The sequence below is a fragment of the Petaurus breviceps genome, unplaced genomic scaffold (genome assembly GCF_028583685.1).
Source record: "Petaurus breviceps papuanus isolate PSGF00001 unplaced genomic scaffold, PetGlider_PUasm1.0 90845, whole genome shotgun sequence".
Classification (NCBI taxonomy): Eukaryota; Metazoa; Chordata; class Mammalia; order Diprotodontia; family Petauridae; genus Petaurus; species Petaurus breviceps.
In genome coordinates this window covers 2,110,982-2,132,489 of record NW_027187359.1, presented here as the reverse complement: position 1 = coordinate 2,132,489, position 21,508 = coordinate 2,110,982, and the positions used below count along the sequence as shown (strand labels likewise).

At 41.0% G+C, this 21,508-nt stretch overlaps 2 protein-coding genes and 1 long non-coding RNA gene across 5 annotated transcripts in view; 1 reads left to right on the top strand and 2 right to left on the bottom strand.

Moving 5' to 3' along the window:
* Nucleotides 1-2,255, bottom strand: part of OGDH (oxoglutarate dehydrogenase) — a 105,493-nt gene extending 103,238 nt beyond the window's left edge. For all 3 annotated transcript variants that reach the window (XM_069071879.1, XM_069071880.1, XM_069071878.1), the window contains exon 1: nucleotides 2,116-2,255. The gene's annotated coding sequence lies outside the window, so the exon portion shown is untranslated. The remainder of the gene's footprint in view (nucleotides 1-2,115) is intronic.
* A 4,824-nt stretch (nucleotides 2,256-7,079) lies between these two features.
* On the bottom strand, nucleotides 7,080-21,495 carry LOC138149052 (uncharacterized). The gene is made up of 3 exons (XR_011165229.1): nucleotides 21,259-21,495; nucleotides 21,037-21,081; nucleotides 7,080-7,290 (listed from the first exon to the last, which is right to left on the bottom strand). It is a non-coding gene; the product is annotated as an uncharacterized lncRNA (long non-coding RNA).
* TMED4 (transmembrane p24 trafficking protein 4) lies at nucleotides 12,265-17,001 on the top strand. Its single transcript, XM_069071877.1, has 5 exons — nucleotides 12,265-12,491; nucleotides 12,886-12,986; nucleotides 14,329-14,454; nucleotides 14,754-14,900; nucleotides 15,856-17,001. Exons 1-5 carry the CDS (start codon nucleotides 12,326-12,328, stop codon nucleotides 16,003-16,005), a joined length of 690 nt encoding a protein of 229 aa, XP_068927978.1. The 5' UTR covers nucleotides 12,265-12,325; the 3' UTR covers nucleotides 16,006-17,001.
* Nucleotides 21,496-21,508: the final 13 nt, after the last annotated feature.

The following is a 21,508-nucleotide window of genomic DNA, read 5'->3' as shown; positions in this document are numbered from 1 at the left end:
TACAAATTCCCTTCCTTCTTTAGGATCAGAGATACAGGGTTGGAAGGTACCTTAGAAGCCATTTAGTCCACTATCTAACCTTTCAAGAAAATGAGGAAGACTCAAAGACATTCAAAAAAAGGGATAAGGACCTATTTGTACAAAAATATTTATAGCAGCTTTTTGTGGTGGCTAAGAAGTGGAAACCAAAGGGATGCCCATCAATTGGGGAATGGTTAAATAAGCTGTGGTATATGACTGTAAAGGAATATTATTGTGCTTTAAGAAAAGACTAGCAAGATGATTTCAGAAAAACGTGGAAAGACTTACATGAACTGATTCATAGTGAATAGAACCAGGAGAACATTATACACAGTAACAGTAACATGTTAAGATGAAGAACTGTGACTTAGTTATTCTCAGCAATACAATGATCCATGATAATCCCCAAGGGGCTAATGATGACACATACTATGCCTCCTGAGGAAAGAACTTATAATGACTAAATACAGCCTGAAGCACGCTATTTTTCACTTTCTTTCTTTCATCTTTTTCTTTTATTGGAGTCTCCTTGTACAAAATGACTAACGTGGAAACGTTTTACATAAGTGCACATGTATAACCTATATCTGATTGTTTACTGTTTCAGGAAGTGTGGAGGGGAAGAACTTGAGGGAGGGATAGATTTTGGAACGAAAAAATTTAAATAAAAATATTTTAAAATTGGGGGAGGGGAGCAAATGTTATCTCCATAAAAAAAAGAGAAATAAAATAACGAAGAGTGAAATTATTTTTTCCAAGGTCACACATAGGTAGCAGATAGAAGAGCATGGATTCAAACCTAAATCTCTTCTTTCAAAATCCTAAGTCTTTCCATTCCATCACGAGCCTGGTCTGAAAGGTCATCAGCTGGCCAACCTCATAACATTTTAAGTGTTACTTTGTCACAAAGATATTCTTCCTAGAACATGTAAGCTCTTACGAAAAGGTGCCACTCAGTTAGGTCTGTTCAAAAGTACTTTGTAACTACTATCTTTCTCCTTCCTAGAGGCTTGGAAAGAGAAGCAGACAATATCTTAACAGCCTTTTTAGGAAAGAAAATTGATGGGCAATTGCAAGGTCGGAGATAGGAGATAAAAAACTGAAGTCCTTGATGAGTGTGCCCCTTCCAGAACTCTGCCCCTTCCATAGTTTTAGAGAAAACCAAAGGACTTTAAAAGAATAACTTTGTGGTTGTAAAAACTGGACTCCAGCATACTCCAGACCTCCCTTAGCCCCAAAATTTAAGGAACCAAGAGTCCGGCCGGAAATGCATATTCAAGACGTAGGTTCCTCTAGGGTTCTCCTGCTTTGTCAGACCCGGGCACAAACAAGACCCGAAGGCGGCTACAACGTCCCAGCCTGGCCTCCGCCGGACGCTCTCCAGTCCAGCCGGGCTGGACAGCCAGGTGGGCGGGACTCCAGGGCGGGACGGGGCGGGTCTCCCGGCAGAAGGGAGGGCGAGTTCTACCCTCAAGGCTGCGGCACATTCGAAGGAACTGTAGGGCGTGCCCGGGATTGGAGGGATAGGGGTGGGAGTGGCCTGGACACTAGGCTAAGAAAAGAAAGGGACAAACGGGACAAGGTGTCCGGACAAGATCACCTCCTCTCCTCTGCCCACGTGACGCTCTCCCCTCGACCTTGTGGGTCACAGGAGAGAAGGCAGCAACTGGTTCCCTCACATCCGCCCGCCGAAGTAACCCCTCCCCATCATCCCAGGCGACCAATAAGAAGCCTCGCCGCGCCCGCGCGGGACCCGCAGCGCGCGCCGGCAGCCGCCAATCTTCTCCCGCAAACCGCGCCGGCCTCGCCCATTGGCTCCAGTGATAGTCTTTCAGAATTCTCCCATCCCCACCCGTCTCCCCTCCGCCTCATCCTGGTTCTGACTCTCCTCCCTACCCCGTTCCCTCTTTCCCCCCCTCAGTTCCAACCCCCTCCCCCTCCAGCCGGCAGGCCAAGTCACCCGGGCGGCGGCTGCAAGGACACAACGTCCGTGCTCCTAGCTTGTGGCTGTCCTGCCCCTGTAACCCACAGGGCAAAAGCCGAGTCCTGACCCCAGCGCCAGTCCTTGGCAAACAGAAAGAGCAGAGGAGTTACCTGTCTCCGACTCCGGCTCCACCCGGGAATGAGGTACCGACTCCCCCACTCTCGGCAACACCAGTATCTTCGCCCCGCCCCCTCCCGCCCCAGCGTGTCACGTCACCACGCAGCCTATCCCGCCCCCTCTGATCCTGGAGAAGTGGAAGCACCGCCCCTGGGCTCTCAATTTACCACCTCCTCTCGTTCACCCACTTGTCCCACCCCCTAGTTCTAGATTCCCGGGGTGTGAAACCAGATAGCTATCTCTCAGTAGGGCCTTCCTCCCCTGGGCCCGCGGTTGATTGTGAGGCCTAACCCGGGACGCACCCTCTAGGGACGGAGACGACTCTGCCCGGGTTGTGACGTCACAGTGTTCAGCGCCTCTGCGACGTCTGGGGCCAATGGAATGTTGTGACAGTAGAAGGGCGCGCGTGCTAGACTCGGCGCAACCCCTGGAGCGCAGCAGGGAGAAGGTGGTAGAAAAGATGGGGCGAACTAGGGAGGCAACTGGGGTCCCCGCCCACACGTGGGTTCTCAACTCTTTCCGTACGGGTACGGGTCATACGGCGCTTAGTCTTAGTTGTTAGTGCCCAGCCCTGTCCTGCTGGGTTGGGTCCTACTTAGAAGTTGACAGCAAGGGCTGGAACCTCATTTGAGATGGTATAATTCCTTAGTCAGTTAAATTCAGTACTGCGGGCATTTATCAGTCGCTTAATTGCACTAGTGAAACATTAATTTTTTCGTGAGATAATAGAAATAAGTATATATAGGTTATAGAGCATCGACCTCTTTAACATGGGGATTCTGAAGTTTTTTTTTTAATATGACATATATTATTTCAATATAACTGCTTTCCTTTGTAATTCTTTGTATTTTATTTGATGCATTTAAAAACATTGTTCAGAGGTCTGTCTGTAGGCTTCGCTATAATGCCAAAGGGAACAATGACATAAACAGTTAAGAACAATTGTTATAGAGGTGTCCTGGTATAGTGGCTAGACTGCTGGACTTTACCTCAGGAAGTCTTGGATTCAGATTATTCTTGGGTTACTCACTAGTTGTGTGACTCTAGGTCATTTAACTTGTTTGTGCTAGGTTTTAAACAACAACAACAAAAACTTTTTGTTGTTTAGTTGTGTCCAACTCTTCCTAACTCCATTTGGGGTTTTCTTGGCAAAGTTACTGAAGTGGTTTACTATTTCCTTCCAGAGCTCATTTTACAGAGAAGGAAACTAAGGAAAACAGGGTTAAGTGATTTAATAGAGCTAGTAGGTATCTGAGGTCAAATTTGAACTCAGGTCTTCCTGACTTGCACTCTAGCCACTGTGCCACTTAGCTGCCCTGGGGGGAAAATAGCCAAGGAAGAATATTGTCTGACAGGGAAGCATTATGTATATTTTGAATCATAAGCTACACCCTCTACACAAAAGCTTAATAACTCTAGTCAGTATTACAGACTACAGTCAATAAACATTCATTAAGGTACTACTATATGCTAGACACTGTGCTAAACTCTGGGGATACAAATGCAAAAAGATAGTTATTGCTCTCAAAAGAGCTTACAGTCTAATGAGGACTATACAAAAAAGTTGAAGGGGGTTGGGAGGGAAAAGTTGAAAGAAGCCCCAAATGAGTGCAGTTGGAGAAGCCAAAGAAGCTGGAAATGAGTGCAGTCAAAAAAATTCCAAAGATTTATAGAGTATTAGAGGTGGAAAAGACTCTAAAGGTCTTTTGTTTAACACTCATATTTTGTAAACGAAGAACTGAATATCTGAGGCTCGAAGTAGTAGAACTGGAGACAGCATCCTGGAAACTGGTAAAAGGAAATCAAAGATGAGGGCACAGAAAAGAGGGACTAGAGTGGCACATAGGTTAGTTGGACAATTTTTTTTAAGACTCAGAAAATCAGTAACTTTGCTTTTAAAAACTTAATTGGAATACAAATAAGCACAAGCAGATTAAACGACAGACAGAATTTCATTTCAGATCTCCTGTCTTCAAGACCAGACCCTCTTTCCAGCCACTCTAATTGGCTTAATTATATATTTTGGCAACTATGTTGCCTTACACTAAAAAGAGACCTGTTTCGTCCATGTAAAGATCTATGTTCATAAGATCTGAAATCAAAGGACAAGGTTTCAAATTCCAACTGTACTATTTACTTATGTGACCTTGGGGAAGTCAATTAATCTCTCTGGGCCTCAATTCCATCTGAAAAATTACGAGATTAATTCATTTAAGAGAGATATATTACCCAGCTACTATGTGCTAGGTTAGGGAGAGAGAAGGAAAAAGAAAGAAAGATTGTTCTCTAGGAGCTCATATTCAGCTGGGAGTAAATAATACCAACCCAGAAAAATAAAAACAAAAGTGTTTAATAAACAATTAGAGTGAATAGGGTACTAGTAACTAATAGAAAGAGGCATGCTGATAAACGTTTAACAACTTGCTCTCCAAAAGGTCTCATTAACATTATTAACATTTTCTCCTTAGCTTTCTTAAGTCTAAACAATCAACAAAATAATAAATTAAGGTCTGATTTGTAGAATTTGCTGACTGAAAACCTAACAGTTGACTGACTCTTCTATCAGTCTGGCTCCTGGAAGGGGAGTGAGGAATATTTAGATGATCTCTGAGGGCCATTTGCCACTCTTAATATACAGTCCTGTTTTTTTCTAATTGTTTCAAATGAGTTTGTCTACCAGAAAGTTCCTTAAGGGCCTATGAGACTTCCTCTCATTTTTATGTATTACCCCCACCTCTACAAAAAAAGATAAAAGCAAAGACATAGTGTTTTACTGTCTTATGAAAGAATCACTGAGACTCCTGGAGAAGGACTAAAAAGCATTTTAGAGACCATTAAACTATGTACTAATTTTTACAAATAAGGAAAGTATGGCCCAGGGACGTCCCAGAATCATACTGGTTGTAATTCCCCTGGGGCCAACAGCATAGCACCTTAGTGGCTAGATCAGATTCGCATAAAATAGTTTTGTTGAGTACTACAGGATTATAGAAACAGTCTGGTATTGTAAGATATATAGATAAACATTCACTGAGCCTGAGCATTCACTAAATTTTTGTGCCTCAGGCAACTCTATAGCACTTAACTAATAAGTCACAGATGAATAGTTGTCCTACTTTGTACCATTTGAAGTCTCTAGATGCTCAAATCTAGAGAACCCACTCCAAATGTTCACATGGTCTATTTGTGCCTGACCTGTATAGAGCATTCTGAGCTCATATTGGTCTGATCAGCCACAGTCAGACACATTGTAACTTGACTCTAACATAGTGATGTCATTTTGGTCTTGTTGAGAATGAGGGACAACCAACTAAACAACCACTTGAAGTTTGGAACATTTAAAACATTAAAAGAGCAAAAAAATGTTTTATGTTTGCATATTGCTTTATAGTTTTTGAAAGGCTTTCACATTATCTTATTTGATCTTCAATAACCTTTTGAAGTAGGTGGTTGCATCAGTCTATTAAAAGTTTGATGACACTATCCATTACTATCCAACTCTCCTTACTCAGATTGTATGTACCAACAGACTTTTTTTTTTTAACTGTGTTTTCCAATTAGACTTTCTGACTGGAAAGAAGAGGCATTGGCCAGCCATACTTTGGTCCATTCATTAGTTATATTTCTTCATTGTACATTAATATATGAACATTTTAGCTTCATTAATCAAATCTCTTGAGTTGTTAATATGTATTGGTCCTCCACTACTTGGTTAGCTCTTAAATGAAGGAATAAAATGGAGTTTCTATCGCTGCAAATCTGAGGACCAGTCTTTGGACCTTTGATATCTCCATTGAAGTGCAGAAAGATAATTCAAGAGGCTCTGTCTGAAACAGCCTATAAACTACTCTTCTACCATATTAAACTACAACTCCTACAAAGAACTACAAAGAATGGGAGATGACTTTGGCATATCATCACCCACTTCTCCCTGTTGATCATTCTCATACTAATTTTACTCATAATTCCACCACAAACTATTGTGAACTTGGACCCGGAGAAAAGATATCTTAAAAGTTTAAAGGAATAAGCGGCATGGTCAGAGTAACAAATGTCTAAATTACTTTAGCGGCATCAGAAGAATTGAGTATGCTTCTGGTGCTTAAAGTAGAGTGTGATTTGAACATCAGTCATTTTCCTCCAAGGCTTCTTTGTGATGTTAGAGCACAATATATTCGGATGATGTTATAGCACTATATATATATATATGTTGAGCATAAGTGAAACCAGTTGTTTGCCAGAAAAATTTTGTTCTGGCCCAGTGCAGTAGGATCTTGCAATATTAGGAGAAAGCCTAAAGTGGAACCTTCCATTTCTAGCACACTAATGAAGAGAAAAATCTGTATCTCATTTTTTTCATTGTTGAACAAACTGGGTAATTACATTTTTATAAAATTCTAAGTTAAATGAGCAGTATTTTTCAGGTATATTGTTATAGTTTTAAGAATAAAAACATTTACATATTATGTAGTCACTTAAAATGTGATTACAAATCTAAAGAAAATTTTGGGTCAGTGTTGGATAAAAATGTTTTTGTTAAACTCTAACATTACGAATGTTTTTCCTCACTTCAATAATAGTTTTTTAATAGTGAATCAACTACAAGGCTGGTGGGAATAATGGTAAATCAATAAATTATCAAGCATTTATTAAGTACCTATTATGTGCCTGTCATTATGCTAGGCACTAAAGGTACTGGAACAAAAATGAAATAATCCTTGCCCTCAGGAGTTTACATTCCATTAGGAAAGAAAAAGTGTAGATATAAAAGTCCATATAAGAAATGTTTAATATAAATGCAAGGTTATTTAAATTTTTTTTGGTCTTTATTAATTTGTTTGTTTACTTTTAGTTTACAAGATTCAGTTCCACAATTCCTTGAGTTTCAAATTTTCTCTCCCTCCCTACCCTCCCCCCCACCCCATGATGGCATAAAATCAAGCACAGGATCTGGAAATACTTTCACATTAGACATTAATCAGTTTATAAAGAAGGATTGTTGATTATCAAATGGAATGAACAATGGGAACAAGGAAACAAAACCAAACAAGAAAAAGAAAAAGAGCAGGTAGTTTGCTTCAATCTGGATTCAAACGCAGTTCTTTCTCTGGATGTAGGCATCTCTCTCCATCATGAGTCTTTTGGGGTTGACTTATAACCCTGCGTTGCTGAGAAGAGTCAGTCTATCAAAGTTGGTCATCAAAAATACGTTGTGTCTATAATTGTATACAAATTTCTCCTGGTTCTACTCTTCTCACTCAGCATCAGTTCATATAAGCCTCTCCAGATAAATATGAAGTCCATCTGCTCCTCGTTTCTTATAGCACACTAGTATTCCATTACATACATATACCACAACTTGTTCAGCCGTTCCCCAATTGATGGGCACCCCCTTAATTTCCAATTCTTTGCCACTACAAAAAGAGCTGCTATAAATATTTTTGTACATATGGGTCTTCCTCCCACTTCTATCATCTCTTTGGGATACAACTTTAGAAGTGGTATTGCTGGGTCAAAGTATGAAATTATTTATAACCCTTTGGGCATAATTCCAGATTGTTCTTCAGAATGGTTGGATCAGTTCACAACTCCACCAGCAATAATGCAAGGTTATTTTAAAGGAAGAAGGTACTAATAAAAGGAGGGATTAGGGAAAACTCTAGGTAGAAGGGAGCCTTTGAGCTGAGTTGTGGGAAAAACTAGGTTTTTAAAGAGGTAGATGTGAAAAGAGTACATTCTAGTCAGAAGAGGGGTAGAATTGAGGGAAGAGATAATGAGGTTTTTTTGGACACATTGAGTTTAAGTTGTAGGATATCCTGTTCTAAGTGCCTTAAAGGCAGTTGGCACTCTCAGGAAAGAGACTATGGACAGATATGTGTGTGTTTTTAGTGAAATCTTCATGGAGATGATATTTGAACCTATGGGAACTGAAGAAGTCACTGAGAGAAGGGAGGAAGAGAGGAGAGGCCCAAGTCAGAACTTTGGGGAACACCCACCCCATTTGAGGGCAGGATATGGATGATTAAGAAAGATAGTCTCATAGTGTTTTTAATTTTTTCTCTCCCAAGAAAGGCATAGTCCAACATCATGACTTAAAGAGTTCCTATCATTTGGAAGTATTATCTGGATTCTGGAAAACATTGTCCATTCAGCAACCTGTTCCAAGGTGGATCAACCTAATTAATAAATAAATAATTTTGGGGCAGCTAGGTGATGCAGTGAATAGAGCACCGGCCCTGGAGTCAGGAGGACCTGAGTTCAAATCTGGCCTCAGACACTTAACACGTACTAGCCGTGTGACCTTGGGCAATTCACTTAACCCCAATTGCCCTGCCTCTCCTCCCCCCCGCCAAAAAAAAATAAATAAAGAAGAGGGGCTATGATCAGGGGAAACAGAACAAGACACAGTTTTAACACAGATGCCTTCACTAGTAGGGGAGCCAACTCTTCACTAGAGAATGGAGTAAAGGAGGAAATAGTGGGGGCATGATTATGTAGAATGTGAGATGAGAAGGGGAGAAGATAAAGCTTGGGCAAGCTTCTTCAATTCCTTAGGTGTAGAGAAGGCTATTGTTAGTCCAAAGGAGGCAGAATAGGCATCTGTAGACTCTTTTCCTTCCATCCTTTTCCAAGGAAGACTTTCATTTTTGCAGGAAAGGAAATAGGGAGTTGGAGCCAGAGGCTATCACTGTCCTCTCCTCAGAAAGAGGGAGTACCTTGGTTAGAATTATATCTATCTTCTTCCTTAAATATCATTAGTCTATGGAATATGAATAGTTTCATTCTAACTTCTAATCACACTGTCTCATTATTATTGGGGAAAAAGAACCCCCAAGCTTGACATATATATCCAATGCTTTACCCCTTTCCCACCAAATACCAGTTTCACAATGAACACATAGTAAATAATAAAGAAATCCATTTATCAAAATCACAGTAAAACAGAAATTAGAGAAAGTATACATAGGAGAATATATACCAAACAATACAGAATGAAGGAGCTCTCCTAATGGGAGTAAGATAACTCAGCTCAAGCCATTAGACCCTGGAGATTTTTTTCTTATGGAGTTCATTAATGGCTTGTTCTATTTCTTTTTCTGAAATGTGGTTATTTAAGCATTTTATTTCTTCTTCTGTTAATCTAGGCAATTTATATTTTTGTAAATATTCATCCATTTCACTCAGATTGTCAGGTTTATTGGCATACAGTTGGGCAAAATAATTCCTAATTATTGTTTTAATTTTATCTTCATTGGTGGTGAATTCACCTATTTCATTTTTTGATACTGGTAATTTGATTTTCTTTTTTTAAAATCAAATTAATGAAGGTTTATCTATTTTATTGTTTTTTTTCATAGAACCAGTTCTTAGTTTTATTTATTATTTCAATAGTTTTCTTAATTTCAATTTTATTAATCTCTCCTTTGATTTTCAGAATTTCTAATTTGGAATGTAATTAGGGTTTTAAAATTTGTTCTTTTTTTTTAAGCTTTTTTAGAATGCCCAATTAATTGATCTCCTCTTTCTATATTTTATTCACGTAAGCATGTAGAGACATAAAATTTCCCATAATAATTGCTTTGGCTGCATCCCACAAGTTTCGGGTATATTGTTTCATTATTATTGTTCTCTTTGATGAAATTATTCATTGTTTCTATGATTTGTTATTTAACCCACTCATTCTCTAGAATTAGATTATTTAGTTTCCAATGAATATTTAGTCTACCTTTCCACGGCCCTTCTTTACATGTAATTTTCATTGAATCATGATCTAAAAAGGATGCATTTAATATTTCTGTCTTTCCACATTGGATTGTGAGGCTTTTTTATGCCTTAATACATGGTCAGTTTTTGTGTAGGTGTCATGTACTCTCTTTTTTTTTTTTGCCTTTTGGAGGGCAGTTGGGGTTAAGTAACTTAACTTAAGTTAAGCAAAAAGAGATTAAGTAACTTACCCAAGGTTACACGGCTAGTTTGTGTGTGTGTGTGTATGTGTTAAGTGTCTGAGGCTGGAACCGAACTCAACTTGGGTCCTCCTGACTCCAGGGCCGGCACTTTACTCATTGTGCCATCTAGATGCCCTGGCCCCATTCAGTTTTCTCCAGATATATATCATATCTAATTTTTCTAAAATTCTGTTCACCTCCTTTACTTCTTTCTTGTTTATTTTATGGTTAGATTTATCTAATTTCGAGAGCGGGAGATTGAGGTCCCCTACTAATTTTGCTATTTCTTCCTGTAACTTACTTAACTTCTCTAAAAATCTGGATGCTATACCACTTGGTGCAGATATGTTTAGTATTGATATTACTTCATGGTCTATGGTCCCTATGGCAAGATGTAGTTTCCTTCATTATCTCTTTTAATTAGATCTGTTTTTGATTTTCCTTCATCTGAGATCAGCGTTGCTACTTTTTTTACTTCAGCTAAAACATAAAATTTCACTAGTGACTTTTTTTTTTAAGCAATCAGGGTTAAGTGACTTGCCCAGGGTCACATAGCTAGCAAGTATCTAAGGCTGAATTTTAACTCTGATCCTCCTGACTCCAGGGCTGGTATTCTATCTTCTATCTACTGTACCACTTAGCTACCCCTCTCACCTTAACCCAGAGAGACAGTTCTGGATCTTACCCATGAGAAAATTCCCACCGAAGTCTCTAGTAAGCTAGGGACAGGGACATGATGGAGACTGTCAGCTCTTATCATGTCTTCCCAAGTCTTTTCCTTAAATAACCTGGGTTTGGCATCATTCATCTTCCCTCTGGAAAGGAAGACTGGCCACGGACTGAACCTGGAAGTTCTGCCCAACCTCCTATTCCTTCATAGTTGTCACCAAAGGTAGAGTATTCAATACCATCAATAAGAACATAGGCAAAGTAGGAGAACAGGTCCTCAGCTGACAGCACTGGGCAAGTACAGTGGGAGACTTGAGAAGAGAAGAGGTAAGGTTTGAACTACTGCGGTGTAGAGAACCAATTGGGAAGGAGTAGGATTGGAGACCAGACAATACAGATTTGTCATAGATTCTGTCAGCACTATTTCCTGATTTCTTCCAGCTCCAATTGACAGCATTTGATTTCAGCTTTTTTATCTGCAGAATGAGGGAGCTGGACTAGTTGGCCTCTGATTTTCTTTTTAACTCTAGCCCTATAATCCTATGAAATTTAATTGATAATATGTATGTGGCCATAGCAATTTGTGTGCTGGTGAATGTTTTAACAACTGACTCTTCAAAAAAAAAGTATTGCAGGATACACTTTTAAGTTAAATTGGCATTATTAGCATTTTTGAAATAATTATATCTAGATATTCAACAAAACAATAAAGTAAATGTTTGAGGATTTTGGCTGACACTAAAAGTTTCAATTCTGGTGAGCCTGTTTGAACTAGCTCTAGGACAACCCTGGACCTTGGGCAGATCACTTACCCATTTCGGCTTCAGTTTCCTCATCCACAAAGTAAGGACATTGGACTAAATCCAGTGCTTCTTATAATTGTTTTAAGCTATAATAATATCTAATATTTGTACAGTCATTGCTATGCACCAGGAACTATAATAAACATTTGAGAATTATGTCCTTTGAGCCTTACAACAACCCTGGAAGATAGGTGCTATTATTTTTATTCCCATTTTACAGATGAAGGAACTAAGGCAAAAAGAGATTCACTTGCCCAGTATCACACAGCTATAGTAAGCGTCTGAGGCTGGACCTGAACTCATGTCTTCCAGAGGCCCTGCAATGCTCTATCCACTCCCCTATCTAGCTGCCTTCTCTGTGCCCGGCACATAACAAACTTAATAAATGCTTGTTGATTTACTACAGCACTTTTAAAGTTCCTCTCTCACCGTCCGTCCGTTGCCCTATTAGCGTGGTTCAGGTCCGGTTGCTCCACCAATTCTAACACTAGACGATAATTCCAAACTCCACTGCGGAGGAGTGGAGGCAGTAATGACACCCGCCCACTCTATAGTCTTCGTGCATGTAAATTTCTTCCCTGATGGGGAGGGCGGAGGATTCTATGTAGGCTCAGTTGTTTCTAAGAAAAGCGACTGGGAAGGGTGAAGAGGCCAGAGCAACAGTGCGCATGTCGTGTTTTCTCTGGCTGTAGCTGTGTGCGGAGTTGCCTTGTAGTGGTCCTGGGCGGGAAGCGCCTGCGCGATGGTTCGTCGCGCAGGCGCGCTGGGCGGCTGGGCCGTCAGCTATGGCAGGTGTTTGGGCCAGGCGACTGCGGGCTGCGATGTGGCACCGAGCGCTGCTGCTGCTGCTCTGGCTGGCCTTGGCTTCAGTGCAGGGGCTTTACTTCCACATCGGAGAGACGGAGAAACGCTGCTTCATCGAGGAAATCCCCGACGAGACCATGGTTATCGGTTAGCAGTGGGGTGGGGGGCAGCTCCTCACTTTCTACCCCGGCGCCGGCCCAGACTCTGACCTCTGACCTTCCGCCTCAGAAAGAAACCAATCCTTGGCACTGGCCCTAACCCGGACTGGATCTCCTTCATCTTCCCCTATGCCCTGTCTCCAGCCCACAATCGGGCTGGGTGCAGCCACCCTCAGATCCCCAAATTCGCCTCCTTGGGGCGGCCCAGGAGTGGTAACTTGTCCCCAGAAGGGGCCCTTCTCTAGGCTCACCCATAATCCGTGGACACCCAGCTCCCCTCCCACTCCCACCCACCCGGTAGCGTTCAGCCCCTGTGGGACAGGTGTCCTGGGAGACTCACCGTTGCTAGGTGTGTTGTGATAGAGAACTCATCTGCTCTGCAGGGAATTACCGCACCCAGTTATGGGATAAGCAGACAGAGACCTTCCTGCCTTCCACCCCAGGGCTGGGGATGCATGTGGAAGTGAAGGATCCAGATGGAAAGGTGAGATCCACTTGCTGGTCCTCTTGCAGAGCATTTTTATCTCCTGCTTCTCTGCCTTTGCAGTCTGTACCCAGTATCTGAAATGCATTTCTTTACCTCAGCCTCTTGAATGCCTTAGCTCCCTTCAAGGCTCAGCTTAAGTGCTCCTTACAAGCTTCAGTTTGTCAGTGGATCTAACCTTTTGTCTGTCATAGGCCTCTTTGACAGGCAACCTGCCAAAGGACCCCTTATCAGAATAATGTTGTTAAAGAGAATATGTAGGGATAAAAAGGGAATAAATTATATTGAAATAAGTTATCAGAACATTGAAAAAAATAGGTTGTAGATCCCCTGTTAAGGTTATTCCCTAGATTAAGTGCTTTTTACAATTCTCCTACAAGAGATCTTTATTGACTTCCCCATTTGTTAGTCTCTGATATTACTTGTACTTTACAATTACGTGTACTTTATATATAATAGTCCCCCTTCTCAAGAAAATTTGAACTTTTTGAGGGCAGGGACTATTTTGATTTTGTTTTTGAGTCCTTAGTATCTTCTGTGTCTGATATACAATAGGCACTTGACAAGTGCTTAGTGAACTGAACTGGTCTTTGATTCACATCAAGGATAGCCTCCATGTCGGGCTCTCCATATTCTAAACTGAACTTTTGTGTGGCAGAGAGCAGGCATTAACAGTTGGCTTCCCTGGGGTCACTGTTGACCTCAGAATTTTGGAGTTGATTCTGTTTGGTTTGAAAACATTTTTTGACTATTTGCTACATGTAGTTCTACAGTGGGAGTTGCAAAGATGAGTAAGACATGGCCCCTGCTTGCTAGGAACTTAAAACTAGTTGGGAAGGATAGGATAAACACACAACTGTAATTTAAGAATGTTATATGTTATAAGTGAGAGACAAATAAAATGATATGACATTCAGAGAAGGGAGAGATCATATCTTGTGAGAGGTACAGAAGAGGCTACCGTTAGGACATAACTTTTGCAATGGGCCTTAAAGGATAGCTTGGATTTTCATAGTTCTACATAGGAAGAGAGACATTTCAGATGGAAAGTAGACCATGAGTAAAGGCATTAAGTAAAGAACAAGACTTTTTCCAAGAAGAGCAGATAGTCTAGTTTGGCTGGATTGTAGGAAGAGTAGTGGACATAAATTCTGAAAGGTAGGTTGAGACCAAGTTGAAGAAGAGGGCCTTGGATATTTGGACTTTATTAAATCAGTATTGGGGAGCCATTTAAGGTTTGAACCCATTTGAACCAAGGGTGTGAAATGATTAGGCTTATGGGAGGGGGAATAAGGATGGTAGATGCTGGTTGGGTTAGATTTTCATTGTCACTCTTTTGCAGGTGGTGTTATCACGGCAGTATGGTTCAGAAGGCCGATTTACCTTCACCTCCCATACCCCAGGTGACCACCAGATCTGCCTGCACTCCAATTCTACTCGAATGACCATCTTTGCAGGCGGCAAACTAGTAAGGGAATCTGCCCCTTTGAAGAATTACTGCTTCCCCCAGATCTGTTCCCTGTTCTGAGTGGAAGGTGGGGGCTGCTTTTATCTCCACATATAATATATTGCTAAGGAGAGAGGCATTAAGAATGTTGAGAAACTTCCTATCCAGGAACTAGTTCCTGATATATATGGGTAATGGTGTTTTTAATGTACTCCCTAGGACAGTTTAAATGCCTAGGTTAGCAAATCTTTAGAGACTACACATACATTCTCTGAGGCCTTATCACTCAGAGACCTTGTGTATGTTTGTTTTTTCCCTAGAGGGTACATCTGGATATTCAGGTTGGTGAGCACACCAACAACTACCCCGAAATTGCTGCCAAGGATAAATTAACGGAACTACAACTCCGTGCGCGCCAGTTGCTTGATCAGGTGGAACAGATCCAAAAGGAACAGAACTACCAGCGGGTAAGGGCAGTGCCTTGTCCTGGTTGGAAGCTGATTACTTCCTACACCAGCCAGAACCTGAAAGCTGATGTATAGGTTCTTCCCAGATTCTGGGAAGCTCATAACATGTGAGGAAGAAATGCTTGTCAGAAATAGCATGGCATAGTGGGAAGAGTACTAGACTCGGTGTCAGAAGGCCTGAATTTGAGTTCAAGTTTTTACATTTCCTAGCTCTGTGACTGGCAGAAGTCACTTGGGGCCTCAGTTTCCTCATCTCTAAAATGAGAATAACAATATTTCCACTACTTATCTTAAGGAATTTTTGTGAGGAAAGCGCTTTTAGACTGTAAAGTGTTCTATAAATGTGATTATTTTTATTATTACTATTGTAGAAATTCAGGCTTCCAACAAAGAGGCTATTTGAAACCTGATAAGAACAGTAACTCTGTGGGTCCTCCTTGGGTCTGCTTTTGAATCTAAGGGAGTCTGTTTTCTTTTCAGATGTTGGCATTGCAACTAGAAACCTTTGGAGCTGTAGTGCAGGAATATAATAGCAGGAAATTGCAGTGGGGAAGAGGTGAACCTGTGTTTAACCAAAGGCAATAAAAGTTGGTGTGATATGGTGGGAAGAGGACCAAATGAGGATTCTAGAGTGCTGAGTTTCTAGTCCTAACTGACCCTAACTAGGGTGTCACCTCTGGCAACTCATATCATCCCTCTGGCCCCATTTTCCAAATGAGGGGATTATTCAAGAATTGGGTGCAGAACCTGTGACCTTAAGGCCACATGTGACTTCTAGCTTTAAAAAATAAACAGAAAATCTCCAGGATTCTAGTATTCTGCATGGCAGGAATAATCCTATTCATTCCTGAAATAGAATTATAATATAGGAGGGAGGAGCCATGTTGTTTTAATCTTATAAATTAGAAGTGTCCATTCCCTGTGGCTACATATGTATCTCTTGTGTCTCCTACAGTATCGTGAAGAACGCTTCCGTATGACCAGCGAGAGCACCAACCAGAGAGTACTGTGGTGGTCCATTGCTCAGACTGTTATCCTCATCCTCACTGGCATCTGGCAGATGCGACACCTCAAGAGTTTCTTTGAGGCCAAAAAGCTGGTGTAAAGTTCTTTCCTGTACAACCCCTTTTCTTTCTTCCCACTTACTTGGTACTTTCCCTCTGTCACACCCTGGCTACTTGGATTTTGGATGGAAAAAAAAAATTGAGAATATATTCTCTTTTAGTTCCATGGCAGCCACATCAATCAGGCTGAGGTTAGTAGCCACTGGACTACACAGAAACAAACCCCATTTCCCCCAACGAAGGTCTTGGTCAAAGCCTACACAATGTTCCTTCTGTACTCTGGGGAAGAGCTTCAGCTAATCAGGACACAGCCTTGATTTCATGGCCTTCCTTTTTCCGTGTCCAGTCATCTCTCCTAGCCCATTGATTAATAAGCCAAGGCTACTCACCTGCTCCCTTGATTTCTGATTTTCTTTTACAGTTCCTATGTCGTGTGTCACTGAAGTGCCACGAATAGGACACCCTAGCCTCACTGCTGTCCAGTTAGTCCTGGCTTCACTGAGATCATCTATAACTGTAAACCAGGTAGCAGGTCTTGGATACCAAGGAAATGAGATTTTTTTTATATAACAAATATTTTTTGATATGTATATTTTATCCTTCAAATCTGAAATGTCACTGCCTGTGCGTAAGAGTGGTTGAAAAGATCAATGAAGAACTGAGAGTCTTTGACACTGTCTGTGTGTACATTTTTTTTTAATAACTACCATGGCAACTTTCAGACTCTTCAATGAAAGTTCTAGAAGGTAGGGACCCAAGCAGACATTTCAGCCTATTGCTACTAAGGTCTTGCCTATAAGTCATTCACAGGTCTCTCTGGATACTTTGAGCCCCTTATGGATATCAAAGGGATGTGAAGTTAAGGTAGGAAACTACAGAGTGAGCAGTTGAAGGCAATCCATTTTCTTCCCTTTTCTCTTCCCCCACAGAGCTGCTAACTGTTAAATTTTATTTAAGATGCAGTAATATTTTCTCCATGGGTCCTAAATTCAGTTCTTTGTATGGATTTTCCAGTGAAATAAAACCTGTTCTGGTAATTTGTGATGTTTGAGATGAAATAAATATTCTTAAATTTTTTTTTTTGCTTTTTTTTGGGAGGGCAATTTGGGGTTAAGTGACTTGCCCAAGGTCACACGGCTAGTTTTTGTGTTAAGTGTCTGAGGCTGGATTTGAACTCAGGTCCTCCTGACTCCAGGGCCAGTGCTCGATTCACTGCGCTACCTAGCCGCCCCCAAAATAAATATTCTTACCAAACTAGAAACCAAGCAGAATAGTAGAGTTTAGGAAACCTGGTATGACTTGGAGTTGATCTTAAATATCTTGAGACCCTCCCAGTTTAGAACAAACATTCCTAAGGGCTCAATTAGAAATAGGACAGCATCCAAGAGGCAGTCTCCTCAGTATCAGCCTTTAGGAATCATTCTTAGAAGTTACCAAACCTCCTTCATCCTAGAATATGCATTATTTTTCCTATTTCTGATGTTTGAGGCATAGAAGATTTATGGGTTATATGGTTCATGACTCTGGATAGTTGTATTTTAAAGAAAACAGTAACACTGTTCCTGTATATCATGAGTTCAGAGTGAATTCTCCTTATCCTGGCTTTTTGGAAAGAGGGAGAATTACCAGTTAAATGGTAGAGGGAGGGGTTAGACCAGTTTCAAAAGTAGCAAGTTGGAATACTATGCTAAATCTCAGAAAGGCTGGTGTATCACCATGTCTTGGGTATCCTTTCTTTGCTAATTTTTGACTAAAAGGTGATAGTCAGGCTGGAATGGTATATACTTAAGAAGAGCTATGATTTTGTCAGTGGCTTTCACCAATGCAGGCACTTCTAGGTACCGTGGTAGATGGTTTTATGAAGCGATGTGACAAAAAATAGTTACTTTGGTGGTCAAATGTATGGCAATGATCCTCTCAAAACTTAACTAGGTTGGACATTTCATACTAGTCCATTACTGTACTGGTACTGACCTTTCTAGCTTAATAGGGTCTGTCAGAACTCATGTGGTTTGAGAAGCTAAGGTGACTGCCATACAACTAAGGTATTGGCATGTAACTTTTTTTTGGAGGGGGGAAGGCAAGGCATTTGGCGTTAAATGCTTCCCCAAGGTCACACAGCTAGTTAAGTGTCAAGTGTCTAAGGTGGGATTTGAATTCAGGTCCTCGACTTCAGGGCTGGTGTTCTGTTCACTGTGCCACCTAGCTGCCCCAGGCATGTAACTTTAAAAATAAGCTTGTGAATGTTTACATATGCTGTAATAATAAATTTGGGGTTTGGAGGGCAAGCTCATTAGGGAGGAGGGAGAGAGACCTCTGTCCTGATGTGTTTCCATGTAGTTTACAGTTATGTCATAGGCTCTCAAAGACTGGAAAACAAAATGTCCTACTCAACATTCTGATATTTTCCCAGGGGCTTGGCCAGCATAGCTGTCCCAACAGTAGCTGTTCCACCCTGATCTTTTTGATCCTTTAATCTAGCTGTGTTGTTCATACACCTGTAAATCACATTCTTTTTGTGGTCCAGCAGTTACTCTGTCCTGAGTCTAGTTCAGTTGTCTCTGCTGTGGCTTAGACTATCTGCCCTTCACCTCTAGGCTCCCCTCGGACTCCCTATTCACTGCAATTATTTTACCTTGCTAGCTCTACATTCTGAGCCTAATTTAGGAAGGGTTGCTGAGCCTGAACTGTATTCTTTCATCTTACCCAGGTAGTTATTTCCATTGGTTCAGCTCCCTCATCTCCAAATCCAGCCACTTGAGGCTGGCCCAGCCCAGTTTGCTTTGACATGCTGTCTATTGCTGTCAGCACTCAGTGCCACAACCCATCTCCATATTCCCATCATCCCCATAGTCTTACAGTTCTGGGATACCAGTGTAATGACAGATAATGTGAATGCTATTTAGGTTTGACAAAATATTTGACAAGATCATCTCAAGAGAACTGGCAAGTTTCACTGGCAGCTGGTGAGAGGATGGTGGTGTCAGGAAGACTGGAGTTCAAATTCATCCTTAGACAATACCTATCTGACCCTGGGGAAGTCACTTAACCTCTGATTGCCTCAGATTCCTCAACTATAAAATGATAATAAAAGCACCTACCCTGAAGGATTGTTGTGAAGATCAAATGAGATATTTGTAAAGTGCAAGTTGGCACAGCGCACGGCACATAGTAGGTGCTTAATAAATGCTTTTTTCCCCTTCTTTCCCATGGAAGTATCAGAGTACTCACAAGACACATTTGCTCTCTAAAAATTGCAGATAGGTAGGGGAAAATACATTGCTTGCCTTTTGGGATTTTTATTAGTTGAGTAGAAAAAAGTGGAGGACAACAAATTAGAGGTATAAGGATGGAAATACCTTTCATATCTGGATAGGGAATAGTAAACAAAACAGTTTTGAAGACAAAATTTAAACGTTTTTACGCAAAACCAATGTAGTTAAAATTAGAAGGAAAACAAAACTTTTGCAGTAAGTTTCTCTAATAAAGATCTCATTTCCAAGATATATAGGGAACTGCTTTATATTTGTAAGAATGACTACCACTCCCCAATTGATAAATGATCACAGGATATGAACACGTAGTTTTTCAGGGGAAGAAATCCAACCTATCAATAGCCATGTGAAGAAAATGTTCCAAAACACTAATAACTAAGTGCAAGTAAAAGCAGCTCTAAGGTTCCACCTCCCACCCAGCAGATAAGACTAGAAAAGAAAAAAAGGAAATGACATTTGCTGGAGGAGTTATGGAAATACAGGTACATCATTACATTGTTGGTGGAACTGTAAACTGGTCAGGCCATTCTGGAAAGCAATTTGGAACTATACCTCCAAAGCTATCAAATTGCATACCCTTCTGCTACTAGGTCTATACCCCAAAGAGATCAATGAAAGAGGAAAAGGTTTAAAATTTATGGAAGTGAATGTTGAAAACTAAAAATAAATTTTAAAAAAGAGGAAAAGGACCCCTGTATAATAGGCATAACATTTCTTTTTATGGTGGCAAATAATTGGAAACTGAAAGGGTGCCCATCAATTGGGAAATGGCTAATGAACTGTGGTATGACTAATCATTAATATTGTGCTGTAAGAAAGGAAGGGAACAGTTTCAAAGAAACCTGGTAAGACTTTGTATGAAATGGTGCACAGTGAAATGAGAAGAACCAGAACAATTTTTACATTAACAACACTGTAAAGACAAACAACTTTGAAAGACTTAACTGATCAGTGCAATAACCAATCACAATTCCATGCTACCCCTCACCTGACAGAAAGGTTATGTACTCAGGGTGCATTTTGAGCCCTATTTTTTTGTACACGACCAAAGCAGAAATTTGTTTTTCTTGACTATGCATATTTGTTACAAAGGTTTGTTTTCCTGCCTTTATCAATGGGGATAGGAAGTGGGTAGAGAGAAAAGGTGGGGTTTTGTTAACTGAAAAAAATAAAATTAACTAAAAAGAAAGTGGAGGCTGAGGAGTTGTTGCAATTGGGTGAGGGAGTCATGGCTTCTGTCCCCAGCTTTTGAACTATGGTCAGAAGACATTTTAGGAAGGGTGGAGGAGCCAAGTGTAGTTTTAGTAGTGTGAAGAACCCAGGCTCTGCAGTCAGGCCTTCAGGTCAAATTCTGACTGCCAATTACTACCTCTGAATCCCTGGGCAAGTCATTTAACCTCTTTGGGCCTCAGCTGCTTACCAAACTTCAGAAAATCAATAATGTATTGGGAACAGACTCTTAGTGAGAAACATCATGGCAGTGTGGGAAAAGCTCTGGACGGTGTCAGAAGACCTGGATTTAAGTGTATGCAATCTTAGGTTTCCTAGCTGCTGTATGATTGGAAAATGGGGGGATGGACTAGATGACTTCTGAGTTCCCTTTCATTTGTAGTTGTGTGATGTGATAATAGCTACTATTATATACTGCTTTAAGGTTTGCAAAGAGCTTTACAAATGTTGTCCTCACAACAATTCTGGGAGGTAGGTGCCGTTATTATTCCCAGGGTAGCAGAGTGGATCGAACGCTGAGTCTGGAGTCAGTTAGACCTGAGTTCAGATCCAGCCTCAGATACTTACCAGCTCTGTGATCCTGGTAAAGGCAATTAGACTCAGTTTCCTCATCTGTAAAATGGAGATAATAATAGCATTTATTTCCTAGGGTTGCTGTGAGGATGAAATGAGATGATAATTTTAAAGCACTTAGCACAGTGCCTGGCACACAGTAAGCACTATATAAATGTTAGCCGTTATTATTTTACAGATAAGGAAACTGAGGCAAACGGCAGTTAAGTGACTTACCCTGAGTACATCTAGTAAGCATCTGAGCGCAGGCAAAAATTCGGGTCTGACATCCCTTTGTGAGCTGAGGGGGCTTCCACTTTCCCATTGCCAAAGGCCCTGCTCAAATCCCCTTTTTCCATAGGAAACAGAAGGCGAAGCAAGTTCCTCTCTCGGAACCAAGATGGACCAGACCCAGCCGGCAATAGGATTCGGTCGGGCCCCTAATGCATTGTGTTCTTCCGGGAGTGAGGCTTCTGTCCTCAATCTG

What these genes read in the sequence shown, in the direction of transcription:
- TMED4 (XM_069071877.1), top strand. Translation starts at nt 12,326, where the DNA reads ATGGCAGGTGTTTGGGCCAGGCGACTGCGGGCTGCGATGTGGCACCGA. An exon ending in TGAAGGATCCAGATGGAAAG is followed by an intron (nt 12,987 to 14,328) that starts GTGAGATCCACT and finishes ACTCTTTTGCAG; the next exon opens with GTGGTGTTATCACGGCAGTA. An exon ending in AGGAACAGAACTACCAGCGG is followed by an intron (nt 14,901 to 15,855) that starts GTAAGGGCAGTG and finishes TGTCTCCTACAG; the next exon opens with TATCGTGAAGAACGCTTCCG.